The sequence below is a fragment of the Sporothrix brasiliensis genome, assembly GCF_000820605.1.
Source record: "Sporothrix brasiliensis 5110 chromosome Unknown Cont20, whole genome shotgun sequence".
In the NCBI taxonomy this organism is placed as follows: domain Eukaryota; kingdom Fungi; phylum Ascomycota; class Sordariomycetes; order Ophiostomatales; family Ophiostomataceae; genus Sporothrix; species Sporothrix brasiliensis.
Genome location: NW_024467139.1, coordinates 821,135 through 836,533, shown reverse-complemented (window position 1 = coordinate 836,533; position 15,399 = coordinate 821,135). Strand labels below are relative to the sequence as shown.

The 15,399-nt window shown below is 53.8% G+C and overlaps 2 protein-coding genes across 2 annotated transcripts; one reads left to right on the top strand and one right to left on the bottom strand.

Moving 5' to 3' along the window:
* Window positions 1-7,651: 7,651 nt before the first annotated feature.
* Window positions 7,652-11,042, top strand: SPBR_06468 (p21-activated kinase 1; the record flags this gene model as incomplete). The annotated part of the gene is made up of 4 exons (XM_040764724.1): window positions 7,652-8,900; window positions 9,028-10,434; window positions 10,522-10,856; window positions 10,941-11,042. 4 exons carry the CDS (start codon window positions 7,652-7,654, stop codon window positions 11,040-11,042), a joined length of 3,093 nt encoding a protein of 1,030 aa, XP_040616229.1.
* Window positions 11,043-12,305: 1,263 nt separating this feature from the next.
* SPBR_07400 (uncharacterized protein) lies at window positions 12,306-13,515 on the bottom strand (the record flags this gene model as incomplete). Its single annotated transcript, XM_040765654.1, has 2 exons — window positions 12,306-13,035; window positions 13,124-13,515. 2 exons carry the CDS (start codon window positions 13,513-13,515, stop codon window positions 12,306-12,308), a joined length of 1,122 nt encoding a protein of 373 aa, XP_040616228.1.
* Between the last annotated feature and the right edge of the window lie 1,884 nt (window positions 13,516-15,399).

Sequence of the window (15,399 nt, the reverse complement as noted above, 5' to 3'; positions counted from 1 at the left end):
TGCAGGAACTTGCTCTCTTTGCAAGAGCTCCTGGGAGGTTTGTTTCTTGTCCATGGTAAAGAGTGGAAGAGGAGAAGGCTGGGTGTCGGGGTGGTCGACTGAATGGGTCTTGTATACGACGCCTCGTTGTCGCGGTTTTGTTTTGGTGCGGTGTCTGTTGGGCGCGACGGATTTTCAGGCAGCAGGGCCGAGTGCCTATGGTTGATTCTCCGTGATTCCGGTCGTGCAGGGTCGTTCGCTTCATCGTCTAATACGATGGTAGGATTGACGCCGCGCACCGCGTCGGGGCTTCTGTGTTAAATGGTGGTGATATGGCGGCATCCTGCGTGTTGGTCAGGTTACGGAGTTGTTTTCCACGTCCTTTCGTCGTTGCTACAGCCCTTCCACATTGCAAGGTACTCTGTTCGTGGTTCTTCTCTGTGGTGATCGAGAATCTTCTTGACCTTTTATTCTTCTTCGTCTTCGAGCTCCATGGTCTTGTCGAGCTGTGCGCGTGGTTGTCATGAGCGCAGGAGCGTGGCCTTTGGCGTGTAGTATATGGGGGCCCCATCATGTCAGTTTCTGTGACAGGCGCTTATTAGACTAGTCCTGGATGCTGGGCGAGCACAAGGCTGGAAGAAGCCGGGGCTAGTAGGACCATTTTTTGTGGGTCTCATATTCACGTGGCCTTCAACCAGCCGTAAATCCGTCGTAAATTTATGTTTATACGTATACAACTTCACCCAACCACTGTCTCGATTCCTTCTTTTCTTACACCTTTACCCTCCTTTCTGGTACGATGAAAATTATGGCAAAGAATTATCGTAAGGAACTTTGACTGCGTCGGGTAGGCAGAGACGTAACCATAAAAGAAGCCACTCATCCGAGGGACAACATGGCAGAACATGACGACGGACAAGGTTCAGCACATCAACACATGCTGTGGCTCTCTCTTGAGGTCATTGGACTCTGGGGTCCCGGACCCAGGTGGTCAAGCACCATGGCATTGTGCTCGCCGTCCGTGCCGAACCACCGGACCACGGGAATGCCGACGCCCGCCAGCTAGCAACTGGTGCATGTGCGCCCTCGTGCTCCTCGGCCTTGGTCGTCTCTAGCTTGAGCTCTGGCCTAGGGTGTTGTGGATTTATCTAGGAGGCGGCTGCTCGCTGTGGCCGTCATTGTTGACGAAGGACCTTCGCGCCAGTAACTCAGCTTAGGGTGGGTAAAAGAAGGATAATGAGGAAGTAGGAAGCGACGCTTTCGACGAGGCAAGTAACGAAGGATAATGGAGGCGCCGCTTAATAAACAATAAACGAGAAAGCGAGAGGCAAATACGATGAGAAGCCGGTAAGTGATGGAAGGGCTAGGACGATTGGCGGCGAGGTTGTCTATAAGACAGAAGAAAGTGTATTTTATAGGCTGCTTATTCTGCTGCCTTACAGCGTACAATGTTCAGATTCCGACGTTTACAAATTATGACATTTTCGGCGCCTTCATAAACCTCAATAATGCCAAGCAGAGCTACGGAGTACAGGTAGACCAGTTGCTACAGAGATGTTCGTCATCCAAGATACGGAAGGCATCGAATCCTAGGGAGAGCATAGAATCTAAGGTTGTGAAAGGAACAGAGCTTGTAGAAACTGTGGTGGTGCATGATTTCGGCTGTCATGCCGTGGCCTGGATTTTGACATTGGATGCCCTACCTCCCCTTTCAGGGTTCCGATGGGATATCTGGTTCTCTCCCAGGTCTTACCTTGACATAAACAGCAACGAGCAAGAATCAACAAACACTAGCGACGGAATTCAAGGGCAAGGCTTGCAGCGGATAGTATATAGCAATATATCCAGTATATGCCTATATAACTACTATGGGCGCAGCGCTGAAGCGGATCCCGGATGACAGGATCGCCTATTTGGATGTGCCCTACCACTTGCACTGTTGCCATGCCGGCAGGCCATCCAAGGGTCGTCAAGAGCTGACTGGAAGATGGGGCCGTACGTGTCTGTGGGCAGCAAGTGAGAGACGTGAGCATGCATGCTGCCAGTATTGTGGCGCCTTGGCGACCTGGAAACCTGCCGTGATGCGATACGTTGCGGGTTCAAGGCTGCCACAGTCATCAATAGGCCCGGCCAAAGTGGCCTAGGCTAGGTTCGCAGGTGGACAAGACGATACAAACCGGCACAGTAACAAAAAGGGCAGCGAAAGCAGGAATCGACGGCTGCGGTCCTCGTAGCGTCTCCCAGGCTGATGAACATTCTGTGCAAAGTGCAAGCAGTATGAAGTAATCGGCTGATGGTGTTTCGAGAGCACCGCCCCCAACCGGTTGACAAGTTGCCTATTGTCGAAGATATTCGACGTAGCCGCCACCGTACAGTACTGCTGCCTGTCGTTTTGTGTCCTTTTGCACAAAAGTACCGAGAAAACATATGTCAATGTTGAATTTTGGCCGCACAGAAGCGGACTAGAAAGTCAACAGAGAAGCCGTCGATGAACGTTCGACGTACTGCGAATTAGCGTCGAGAGCAACTGCGCTTCGGACTGCCCTAGAAAAACACGACAGTCCAGGCCTTGCTCGTGAGTGAAGGAACAAGTCTGGTGATGGAGCGTTTTCACTAGACCGTATTATGTTCTCTGTACGAATTACTATGGGCGACAAACGGAATACAACCGATGCCCGTTTTGGTTTGGCGGCTATAGGACGGTCTGCAGTCGAGTTGATAAAAGACGCAATCGCAATGCTCTACAGCTTCGGGTGGATCGATTGCTGGTTGGTTGCAGGTTGCAACTGCGCCCAAATTGTGTCAAAATGCCTCTTGGAAATATCTCACAGATGAAATACTATGTGCTCCGTAGTTGCTGAAGATTCAGGACTGCAAAGTATATTGCACAAACACGGAAGGCTCCATCTGCTCTTTGCGGTGCCTGCCAGATATAAACGAGCAGTGGCCCGTCCTTCCTGATTCCGTCCTGTAGTACGAATCGTATCTTGTTGTGGGAAGGCGCATACCAGTGCTGTAACTGTCAATGCCGTTCCAGGGACACAGCAACCCAAGTCCCGCCCGCTCGAACCAGAGGCCATGGACGCTAGAGACAAAAACGGACAATACGCCGTCGCACTTGCGCGTGGCATCGCGCCGTTGCACTTGCCCTCCGTTATCGTCCACCAGCATTCGCCTATCGTTCTTTCTTCTTTCTGTGCGATCGATCTGAAAGCGGAAGCTGCTACACTCGTACGCTCGACGGTGCTGGATCGGTCGCTTTTGACAAACTGTGGGGAAAGACCCAGTCGCCGACGAAAGACTGCTAAAATCACTAAATAAAAAGATAAAACAAATAAGAGAGGAGTTCCGCAGCCAGTGGTGAGTTGACGGTAGTGAGGGTTAAGAGTGCAGGCAGAGTGTCTAGTGGTGCGGGCTGGGAGAGCCATGATGAATCTCAGGCCCTAAAACAACGATAAAGGTCGCTAAACAAACTAGTCCGGGGGGTTTCCAGTGCCTGCCGCTGAGATTTTACGTGGCGTATTCTTTGTCAGAAAGATGGCAACTACGCAGTAGTCACTTGTAGTAGCGACCGCATAAGATACGAATCTACGATGGAACCTGAAGTATGTTGGAAGATATTGTGCCACGGTCGGCAGCCTGCGTGCCAACTTGTGCCTTGATGCTGGGCCAGTGAGAAAACGGCCAATTGCGACCGCTGCCCTCGCTGTTGCCTTTCGCAGCGAGACTGTCTGACTGCGTGCCTGCCCGACGCTGTTCGCTTTGTGGCCCAAATGCTTGGTCATTTTGCCTCCACAAGGATAATTATAGAACAATGGCGCAGGCGGTCCCCGTTGATGCATCATTTTGCCAACTTGTCATTCCAAGGCACCAAGGCGCCTCTGGACAGCTTGGGAGCCTGCATCGACAACAAGACCTAGAACCTTTCGTATCTGTTCCCTCTTTTAGTAAATATACGTTGTCGGACTACGGAGCAATAAACTCGTTGGGAAGCGATCGTCATGGGCTCGTTTCTGGTTTTCTGCGTCCCTCTAAGCCTCTTTCCTTGGGCTTTTGCCGGCCCGTCTCCTCGTCTCCTCGTCTCCTCGTGCAGCACTATTCGTAAGTGTTCGTTTTTCACCGCGCCGTACTTCTCTCCCGAAATTCTCGTCTCGCCTGCGCCACAATAACACGACATGGCAACTGCCAGCACAGAGCTACCAGGCTGGATTGACAGGGGACGAAGCTCGAAGAAACGGGTTGGGCCAATCCCGAACAGGAAAATGCGTGACGCGCCTGCAAAGCCCAACGGACTGCAGAAGCAGGCACTAGGGGCGACAGATCAAGAACCTACTCAGAGCTCAGACGCACGCCACACACGCGCGTCACCACACGCCACAGCTGTTCCTTTGCCGTGCGGACATTCGGCGTATGTGGTAGGTGTATCTTGCATGCAGTCATTTTCTGTCGTCAGCTCGTCGTGGAAGCTGCGAGGTTGAAAACTATCTGGAGATATGCTGTGCGTTGTAGGTCTCCGTCCACGTCAGAAGCCTGCTTGCCGTTGGCTCTGCGTCTTCTGGGGACTTTGCTGCAGATCGTGGGGACAGGACGCTTGACTCGCGCCGCCGCGTGTAAGTCGTGGCTGGCGTGTGGAGGAAGCGCGCCGACTGTATCCACTGTGCTTATGCACGGCCATCTGTGCTTTTCAACGGTCGCTCCATTCACTGTTGTTCATCATCACAGCGCAGAAAACACAGAATTGCAGGCATTCGCGAAATACTGGCCCCCAAGGGTCTTTTCAGTTGTTGCCGCGCCAAGCTGTGTTTCGTCCGTTTCTACCGACCGTCGAGAACAAAAACCGGCCACTGGTGAAACACAGGGCCTGTTGCTCTGGGGCTGGAAACAGGAGCGTACCACTGGCGTGTTTGCAAAGCTATTGCACCTCATCAAATCTGCGTCTTAATGTGAAAGAGCTTGGTGAATTGGGGAAAGTCGAATTGTATTGTAGCCTGTCTTGTGGTCTTCAAAGCTGCGATCCGAGTTCTTGTACGCCATAGGGTGTACGTCGCATGGCTCGCCGTCTTTGGAGAGGTGTTTGGACGTTGTTGCATGTACTCCTGGGCCCCGAACGGAGCACACCGAACGGCACATCGAACAGCACATCGAGCGCACGATACAACGACCGCCGTGTGGTATGGGGCCAACACCGCGCTGCTGTAACCGCTGAGACTGCGCGTGTGACGCTCAACATGTGCTTCTCGTGCTGCCACACCGCCCGGACACCGGACGAACATGATGAAGGGAAGAGCGGTGCAGGAAAAGTGGCCAGACAGAGAGAGCCAAAGCAAATACTTTGTGAGGTCGCAAGAGACGGCAATTCGTAGATGACGACCACGTGCAGGGACGATCGCGGCAGAGCCAACAAATGTTTCCTGGACAAAAGCGCAACCACAGTATCTCGAACCAAGGGCCAATCGTCCCGTCCCCAGCGCCGTCAAACGACCCCGGACTGTGCCATGTCGTAGTTGATTGAAAGAGAGTCAAGACAACGCGCACCCAAGGAGACGAAAATCGCGGAACGCGACAGCGTTCTAGGTATCTTAATCTTGGGAAGGTGCGTCCAAGCTGTCCCGCTACCCAGCTGTTTCCTGTTCTGCTCAATTGCGACAAGGCCAGGCCTTGCTTGCTGACGCCCATTGCCGCGGAGCTACTATGAACACGGAGCATTCATAGACGAGGGGGCAGGCCAAGCACCCAGAGAGACCCTGGCCATGCTCGCATGTTCGGTTTCCCCTGGTCCTATCTTTTCCTGCCTGACGTCGTAGGGGGCATTCAAATCTGCGTCCTCTTCTGCATCCAAAATTTCACCTTCTTTGGTACTATCGTGCCCGTTCGTTCCTTCCTTCATCATCTTCTGTCTTCGCCAGCTCCTGCCGCCTTCCCCTGTCTCCCTCCCCGCTCGACGATCTCGCACCTTCCGTGTTTCTTCGCGCTTTCGTCTCCCGGAGGCAACAACGACGAAACGGGCAACACCAAACGGCCCACAGACGACGATCAGCACACGAACCCAACGCCGTCGAACGCTGTCTTACCACCATCCGCGCTTGGCCGACGCCGAATCACGAATCGTCGCACTGCAAACAAACGGCACAAAAGACGAAAGAGACCGCCGTCCTCGTCCAGCGTCTGCCGCTCCTGGGTTACGGACCGTCCGTGTAAATGCGAAGTGAGAGGTGAGTGTGAGTGTGAGTGTGAACGTGAACGTGGACGTGAACGTGCAGGCGCAAAGTACTCCTTCCTGCCGCCGACTGCGCGCGGGTACTTGCTCTTCAAAGGTCGTCTCCACTGCAACATACACGTCTACCGTTACGCAACGGAGCAGGCGCATTCTGCACGCTGCGCTGCGACTGCACTTTGCAACTTGGCTGCCACTTTCCAGGCCGCCATCGCTTCCTTCCTTTTGGCGCCTTTGGATGTTGCTGCCAGCAAGCCCAACTGGCCCTCGATTACCACCTCCTTCCTTCTTCCTGACGTTTTCTGCCCGTCGTTGCTTCCGTGTCGACCATCGATCGGGTCGCGACTGCCCTGCTCCCAGTGTCCAATATATCCCCCGTTCTTGGCCCCCCTCTCCTCTTCATGCTCTCTCCTTCTTTATTGCCGCCCTCTTTCTCCCAATCCCCCCCTTTCCTGCATCCTCCGACGCGAACCAAAAAAAATCAACAACACACCCTCATCGACATCTGGTATTCGTGCATCCGTCACCCGTCCTTCGTCACGCCGTCATTCCACCATTCTGCGTCCTCTGTTCCCCGTTCTCCATTCGCTCTCCACTCGCCCCTCCTCCACTGACCTAAAACAGCACCACCCATTCGGACACGCCAAAGAAGTTGCAACAAAAAAATAAAACCGGAGAAACGAAAGGAAAAAAAAAAGAGAATAAAGGCTAAACATCTGCAGCACGCACTGCGAAAGGACAGACGTCGCAGCTTCACAAGTTTCCACGCCGTCTGCAACCGCATCTCTCGCTCAGACGCTACCGTCCGTCCGTCGCGACTAGCTGTTGCCATCCACGCCTCTCGCGCCTCTCACGCCTCTCCGTTCCCGGTCGACCCCACAGTTACCCTTTATTTCGATTGTCAGTTTTTGTCTCGCATCCAGGGCCAAAATCGACCAAGGGGACCCAAGACGGGCGATCCAAGGGGCGACAGCACACCCCAAAAGCACCAACAAAAGCCTGCAAGGGCCTGGACAGCTGCACTGCGCCAGACAGCGACGACCCGTCCAAATTTTTCACACGCCCACCTTTTTGCCCACCTGTCCCACTATTTCCACTCTTCCCACTCTCCTCTTCCCACTCATTTTCGTCTTTTTCCACGCTTGTCGGCCAATCGCACGCCTTCATTTGCCATACCACGCTTCCCACCTCTGTCTCGTCCGTCGCTGCTCCCCAGGGCCCCTTTCCCTTGGTCTTCCGTCCGTCTCGCTCGTCTCGCTCGCCTTTGGTACTTGCTGTATGCGTGCTTGACCCGCCCATTGCCGTGTACTTTCTGGTTCTTCCCCGCCAGAACCACTCCATTTCCCTCCTCTTCTCGCCCATCTCCACCGTCTCTCAACCCTCCCCCCCCCCCTTCTGTGACCCCCCCCCATTCTTCCCCTTCCCTCTTAGCCTGCTCCACCTGAGAGGTGTAGTACCATGGACGGTGGCGGCCAAAGCCTGAATATTCTTTCTTCCCTCGGCACTTCCCACCAACAACAAAAGAAGCAACAACAACAACAGCAGCAGCAACAGCAGCAGCAGAATCGTCGCCGACTCACCAAAAAGCCTCCGCCCTCGTCATACCAACACTCTTCGTCGACGAGCTTCGATGGTCGCACAATCGACACCCAGTCTCTGCAGAGCAAAGGCAGCTCCACGAGTTTGAGGCGCGCTCCGAGCGCTCCCCAAACCCGCACGTCTTTCTCGGCCTACGCGTCCTCGTCCACGTCCTCTTCGCCGCGCCATCTGCCCTCTGCAGGCACCCCGTCGCTCTCAAACCCCTCACCCAACCTACCTGGCGGCGAGTTCCTCACGGCCGACTACCAGCAATATCAGCATCAGAAGACGCAGCAACATCAGCAGCAGCAGCAGCAGCAGCAGCAGCAGCAGCAGCAGCAGCAGCAACTGTATTCTCCTCCTCATCCTTCTTACCCGTACCCATACAACGCTTCGATTGCGGCCGCTGCCTCTGCTGCTGCATCCGCGCCCTCCAATCGTATGAATCACAGCGCCATCCCCGACGCCGTTGTCCGCTCGCCGTCAAACGGTAGCGCTCTCACTTCGGCCTCCGAGGACTTTGTCGGCGCACCCTTTGACGGCGCCGCCATCTTGAACCGCATCGAAGAGACTACGACACCCACACCTGCCCCGAACTCTTCGTCTTTGTCCTCAAATCTTCCCCCACAACAGTCATTTCAGCCCTCGCGGAACGCCCCGGTACCGCCAACCGCCGCCAACACCACGATGCAGGCCTCGGGCTTCCCCACGAGCGTGCCAGGCGGCTCAACGCCATCCGCCGGTGCCGCCAGTGCTGCCAATGCCGCCAATACCAGCAATCCCGCTGTCGCCGCGATTTCGACAACGACCGCCGCATCGGCACCCGTTACAGCCGCTGCGTCTCCCACGCCTTCAAACGAGTTGAGCGAGAAGACCCCGTCAGCACAGTCTGGGCCGACCTGGCCTTCTGGAGGCTCTAGCGCCGACTCGCAGCTCCCAGGCACGAAGCGTTACTCCGACGAAGGCAGAGAGCTCAGGGGACCGAGCATGTTGCGCAAAAAGTCGGGCTTCTCAGGCTTCATGACCAGCTTGGTCGGCTCACCAAAGAAGCCGCTGATTTCTGCACCGGAGAACCCCGTTCACGTCACGCATGTCGGCTACGACAGCAATACGGGACAGTTTACGGCAAGTTTGCAAACAGGGTTTTTGAGTAACCCCTCCACCCCCCCCCCCTCCCACGTTAAGGTTAGCTAACACACAAGAGTAGGGCCTGCCAAAGGAATGGCAGCGACTGATTAATGAGAGTGGCATCACAGAAAAGGAGCGCACGCAAAATCCAGAAGCCCTCATGCAGGTCATCACGTTCTACAAGGAGACGACGGAGAAGCCACAGGAGGACCAGGTGTTGGAAAAGTTTCACGATGCCCGCCCTGGTATGCCTCCACAAGCAAACTCGTCAACGTCTTTGACGGCTCCGTCCCCCAACGTCCCGGCAGGTGGTGTTCCCGGAGCATTCAACCCCATGTCACCGCTCATGAGCCCGCCCACGAGTCCTCGCTTCCCGCTCGTCAACTACGAAGGCAGCTTTGTGAACCCCCGTTCGCCACCACCCGTACCCAAAGGCCCGGGCTCGTCTGGCCTGAAGGATATCAACCTGATGCCCAGCCGACCCGCACCCCGGCCACCTGTAAGCCTGCCGTCTCGCACCGCGCCCCAGGCACCATTCCCGCCCACCAAGGACTCGGGCATTGGTATGAACCATCAGCAAGACGATGGAACGGGCCAACCGCCGATTGCACCTCCGCCGAAAGACAACGTCCCCATGCTTCCCGAAGAACACCGCTCTCGGTCGAACTCGCGTGTCACAGCGCCGTACCAGCCGCCAGGGGCTGGCGGCGTGAGCAGTGCACAGCAGGCGAACGCGGCCGCCCAAGCCGCTGCGTACCAGCAGCAGCTCCTCCAGCAACAGCAGGACCAGGCCATTGCGCAGGCGCAGGCCGCTATGACTGGACAGCTGGGACGGACGACCAGCACACGCCAGCAGCAGCACAAACCAATACAGCAACAGCAGCCCACACCGCCGCAGTCCCAGCACCACCAGTTTGCTCGCTCGCCCGACATCAATGGCGCTGGGCGCTCACCACAGGCCCAACCGTATCCGGCAGCAGCGACGACCACACAGCAGCAGCAGCAGCTCCAGCAGTTGCAGTCCCAGGCCCGGCCGCGCCAGCGACCACGTACGAACACCGCTACTGGTATCGATATCTCTGCGCGCCTCCGGCAAATCTGCTCCGACGGCGACCCGCACCGTATGTACCGTGGCTTCAACAAGATTGGCCAGGGTGCCTCGGGTGGTGTCTACACGGGCTTTGAGCGGGGCAGCAACCGGTTGGTTGCCATTAAGCAGATGAACCTGGAGCAGCAGCCAAAGAAGGACCTGATCATCAACGAGATCCTGGTCATGAAAGACAGCTCCCACCCGAACATTGTCAACTTCATTGACAGTTACCTGTGGGAGGGCGAGCTGTGGGTCATCATGGAGTTCATGGAAGGCGGCAGCTTGACTGATGTTGTCACGTACAACATCATGACGGAAGGCCAGATTGCGTCCGTCTGCCGCGAAACTCTAAAGGGTTTACAGCATCTGCACTCCAAGGGTGTCATCCACCGTGACATCAAGTCGGACAACATCCTACTGTCTATGGAAGGCAACATCAAGCTCAGTATGTTACCACGTCCTTGATTTTCTTCATTTTTTTTTTTTAAAAAAAAAGGTACTGTTTCTGGACTCACAAACTAACCGTTTGCAGCTGATTTCGGCTTTTGCGCGACTATCAACGAAGCCCAAAACAAGCGGACTACTATGGTCGGTACGCCTTACTGGATGGCTCCTGAGGTGGTCATGCGTAAGGAGTACGGCCGCAAGGTCGACATCTGGTCTCTCGGTATTATGGCCATTGAGATGATCGAGGGCGAGCCGCCCTACCTGACGGAATCGCCGCTGCGCGCTCTCTGGCTAATCGCCACAAACGGCACGCCTGTCATCAAGGAGGAGCACAATCTGTCCGAGGTCTTCCGCGACTTCCTCTACTTTGCCCTCAAGGTGGAGCCTGACAAGCGGGCAAGCGCCCATGACCTGTTAAGGGTATGTGAAATATAGGCTCTCCCGACTCTCGCGCTCGCTACCCATTGTTTCTACCGAGTCTGACCGATGCTAACATTCCTCCAGCATGATTTTATGAAGCTATGTGTGGACTTATCGCAGTTGTCGCCGCTGGTTCGTGCCGCCCGTGAAGCGAAAGCCCAGGAGAAGGCTCGGAAGGGGCAATGAACAATGGTCATCCACAGGAAAGGAGAAGACCAGGCAAAATAAATAATAAAAAGTGACGTGAAACCAAGACTTTGTTTTGAAAAAGATATACCACCAACCACGCAACAAGACAACGGCCAAAAAAAAAACTCAAAATAACATCCCAGGACTGTGCGACTAATGTGCCCATGCGGGGAAGTCGGGTCGCCACCATGAAAGCAAAACGTGGACATGACGAGAACACCAAACCATATATACATACCATACACAATTCACGCGTCAACCAACAACTCCTTCATTCGCAATTCACGCCGAACACACGAAACTTCTGAATTCTTTAGACGCCGACAGTACGCCCCGGGGAAGGAGGCATCGATGGACATATGCAGCACAGGTTATTATAAGCTGCTCGTTTTATTTCTATTTTTTTTTTTTTCAGTTTCATCTTCCGGCAGTTTATTCCTTGCCTGGATTTTTCCTATGTTCTCAGCTACTGGCTCCCTGTGTTTACGATCTGGGGAGGCCGAATAAATCTGAATCTATTCTACCTATTTTATGGTCTTGTTCCTACTATCTTTCTTCTTGATGATTGTGACTGTTTTGACTTAAGACACAACGGTAATATTACGTCTGTGCCACCTTGTTGACTTGCTCATCAGGTTGAAGGTCAAGACAAGCTTGCAGGTGACCTCGTCGTCTCCTTGGTGTTTGTTTACAATTTGGGAATTTTTATTTGGTTTGCGACGTAAAATTGATGTCTTATTATTGACAGCAGGTATTAAATTGAAAAAGGTGTGTATTTTTGAAGGTGGATGTTGTCATCCAATTCTATTCTTTTGAAAAAAAAAGGACGAACTCCCTTGTGATCAACGTGCACGTAAACACAACAAATCGCTATTCTATGTCGGAAAGCCGTATGAAATGCCGAAAACCTTGTAGAACTCCCCTTTTGCAGCTTCATAAATAAAGCAAAAACGAAAGAAGAAAAAAAAGCAAACACCTTTTTGCAAACACTCTTTGCCGTTCCGCCCTTGCGTACTCCTGAGTTGATTGGGTGCAAAGACACAAATCCGAAGAAAAGAACCGATAGTCTTCAATATGAGAAGAGATCATGTCGCCCAGTATCCCACTACCCTCTCTTTCACCATCCACATTAAGCCAGAGAGAAGCGAGCATTGGGTTGTCCAAATGATAATCAAATGGCACAAATCGGAAAGTAAATAATCATAATCGTTGGGTATCATCGAAAATCATCATCTACTAGTAGACACGCATGTGCCTGGTCTAGTAGAGAGTGTAGCCACCGTCAATCAGGACGTTGGAGCCAGTCATGAACGAACTGGCGTCCGAGGCTAGGAAGACACAGAGGCCGTTGAGGTCATCAACAGCGCCGAGGCGATCCTGGGGAGTCAAGCTACGCCAGATCTTCTTCTGGGCATCGAGGGCAGGGACTTTGTTGAGGGCAGTGTCCATGTAGCCGGGGGAGATGCAGTTGACGCGGATGGAGTACTTGGCCCACTCGGCAGCCAGAGACTTGCCGAGCTGGATGACACCAGCCTTGGACGCGTTGTAGCAAGACTGCTCCTGGGGGTAGTTGACGATGCTGCCGGACATGGAGGCAACCAGAACGATGGAACCGGGCTTGCCAGCGGCCATCATGACGCGGCCAACGGACTGGGCCATGAGGAACGAACCAGTGAGGTTGATGTCAATCAGGCGACGGAACATGGCAGGGTCGTATGTCTCGGCCTTGATGTTTGAATCGGCGATACCGGCAGAGTTGACAAGAACGTCGGGAGCGCCGTAGAGGTTGACAACTTGATCAACAGCGGCGTTAATAGCGCTGCCGTCACGAACATCGACCTTGAAGAACGAGACGTCGATACCAGACTTGCGGTGTAGCTCCTCGGCGGCTTCGTCGCCCAGTTCCTGGTTGGCGTCAAAGATCACGACAGCCTTGGCACCAGCCTCAGCACAGGCTCTCGCCATGTGGTTGCCGAGGCCACGGGCACCACTTAGACACTTGTTAGCTACTGGCCGTTTGAAAAGAAGGACGTTCATTCAGGCTCTGCGAAGCGGGACACAAAAACATAAAGACCTACCCAGTAATGATGATGACCTTGCCCATGACGGACATCTTCTGCATGGTGGGGGACATGGCCTTGTAGACCTTGGGATCGAGGGGAACGACGTCCTCGTTCTCAACATCTTCATTGAGCGCAGCGGAGGGTTGAGCAGCCGGCTTGACGGGGATGCTGAAATGGTCGGGGCTCGAGGCGGTGCCTTTGCTATCAGGGCTGTAAATGGACACAGGGACTTCGGTCTCCTTGATGACCTCGCTCTTCTTCGTGAGACGAGGGGTGGCGACGGAAAAGACGCGCGACTGCACCGGCGTGCGATAGACAGCAGGCTTGATCAAAGTCGAGCGAACGACAGGGGCCTTGGAGGCAAGGCGGATGGAGCCCACGACGGAGCGAGCGACAATGAAGCCCATCTTGACGATTTGTGGCAAATGTGAAAAGTATGAGAAAAGACGTAAAAGAATGCGGATCGGAGGATGTGAAAGGAGTGAAGGGGGAAGAAAAAAGCGAAAGGTGAAAAAGAAAAGGTGAGAATAAATAGAGAACGGCAGATTTGGGGACTAGGTGTGTGTAAGTGAAGCGAGCGAAGATAAGTAGAGTAGTAAAAAGGTAAGGTAGTGGGGTGGTTGGACGGATCGTGAATTTTACTCGACGAAGGCCAAACTATCCGGGGGTTTGGAAGCTTGTGTGGGGAATGCAACGCCAAAATGTCGTTGACGATGAATAGGAATATACCAACTCAAACAACTTGGGTTTGGTAAAACTATAGAGTGCGGTACAAAAGAGTACCTACGCGCCTCAATAACGACGACAAAACTTGAATAGGTTTTGGTAAATGAATATGACGAGAAAAAAAGGGAGATTAGAAAATCCTTTTGTTGGACAGAGCCGCCAGTCTTATATAGGACAATGGGAGGGGGGTTTGGGGGTTCAGCGAGAGGTAGCAGAGAGATGAGAGAGGAGCAATACAGAAAGGGGTCAATAGAATGCTTCGGTCGACGCGAAGAAAGCTAGGGAGGCGACCGCGTGGACGTGGCGAGTCCAGAACCGAAAAATCTGCACTGCGGTGTTCGGCGTTTCTGGGGGTGAAGAGGTCTGAATACGTGGACGGGATTTGGGGGCATTCGTATCCTCGCAAGCTTCGCCGCAAAGCTCCAAGACTCGAGTGATGGGACTGAGGAGAGGGTGTGTTGAGGAAATGGATGGGAGGTGTGCGTAAAACAGTGGCTACACGGCGGGCGTGGACGGCAACGAGGAACGAGGCCTGGCCTTCTGGGGCGTGGATAGAGAATGAGGTCGGTCTGGCCTGGCAGGCAGCTAGCGTGGCGCTGGTGGAGGGTGACAGTGACCTGGATTACTCCGTGATCAGGACGGATTCTGTGATGACCTCTATTATTAGCGAACAATACACTTTAGTCTGGCAATCTGGAAATAAGCTTTCAGTTGCGACAGTGGTCGGATAGACTGGCAGGCGGATAAAGGAGTTAGGACAGCACTAGATATCTGACCGTCGATGACAGGAGGCTCCAGGGATCGACAAGGATCGCTGCCAGAACGGAGAGAGAGGGCAGTGAGGGAAAAGTGAGGAGATGTCAAGACACCAACATGGCAAATGTAATATGGGAGAATTGTTTCGTTTCGTTACGAGAAGAAACGGTAGTGACGCGAAAGTGATGAGAAGACGAGGAGGATCTCACCTAGGAACTGAGGGTATGTCGAGAGAAAGATTTGACAGCCGGTAGACGGGAGACTCAAGCTCTGGCTTGGGTCCAACGCTGTGCCATTGAAAGTCAGCAAAAAAAAAAAAAAAAGTCAGGTATGACACAGGCCCAGGCGGAATGAAATGTGAAATGAAGATGCACCTGGGTAACTCCAAAGGTGGGGAGGGAGGGCCACTTTGCACTAACACGGTGAAATATAGGGTGTGAGCGTACAAAGTATGCTTAAGGTGGTGGGTGAAGCTATTTTGACGAAAAAGTATGCGGGAAGGACGGAGACGACGAGGATCGCAAAAAGACGAGAAGGAGACCCAGGGGAATACAGGGGCGCGGCTCTTTGTTTGGCAGGTGCGGCCTTTGTTGACGTTTTTGCATGGTGTGTTCTACGGGGAAGGTGCGACCGTACTTACTCGATGCCAGACGGAAGCCGCGGAATGGGAAGTCGAGGAAGGCGCACGGCGTGTGTCGGTCGGCACTACTTTGTCCAAGGACGGGGAAAATGGGAAGGAGCGATGAGAAGTCAGAAGAGATAGAAGGCGGCGAGAATTTGAAAAGCACAAAAGGCAAGAACGACCAGCC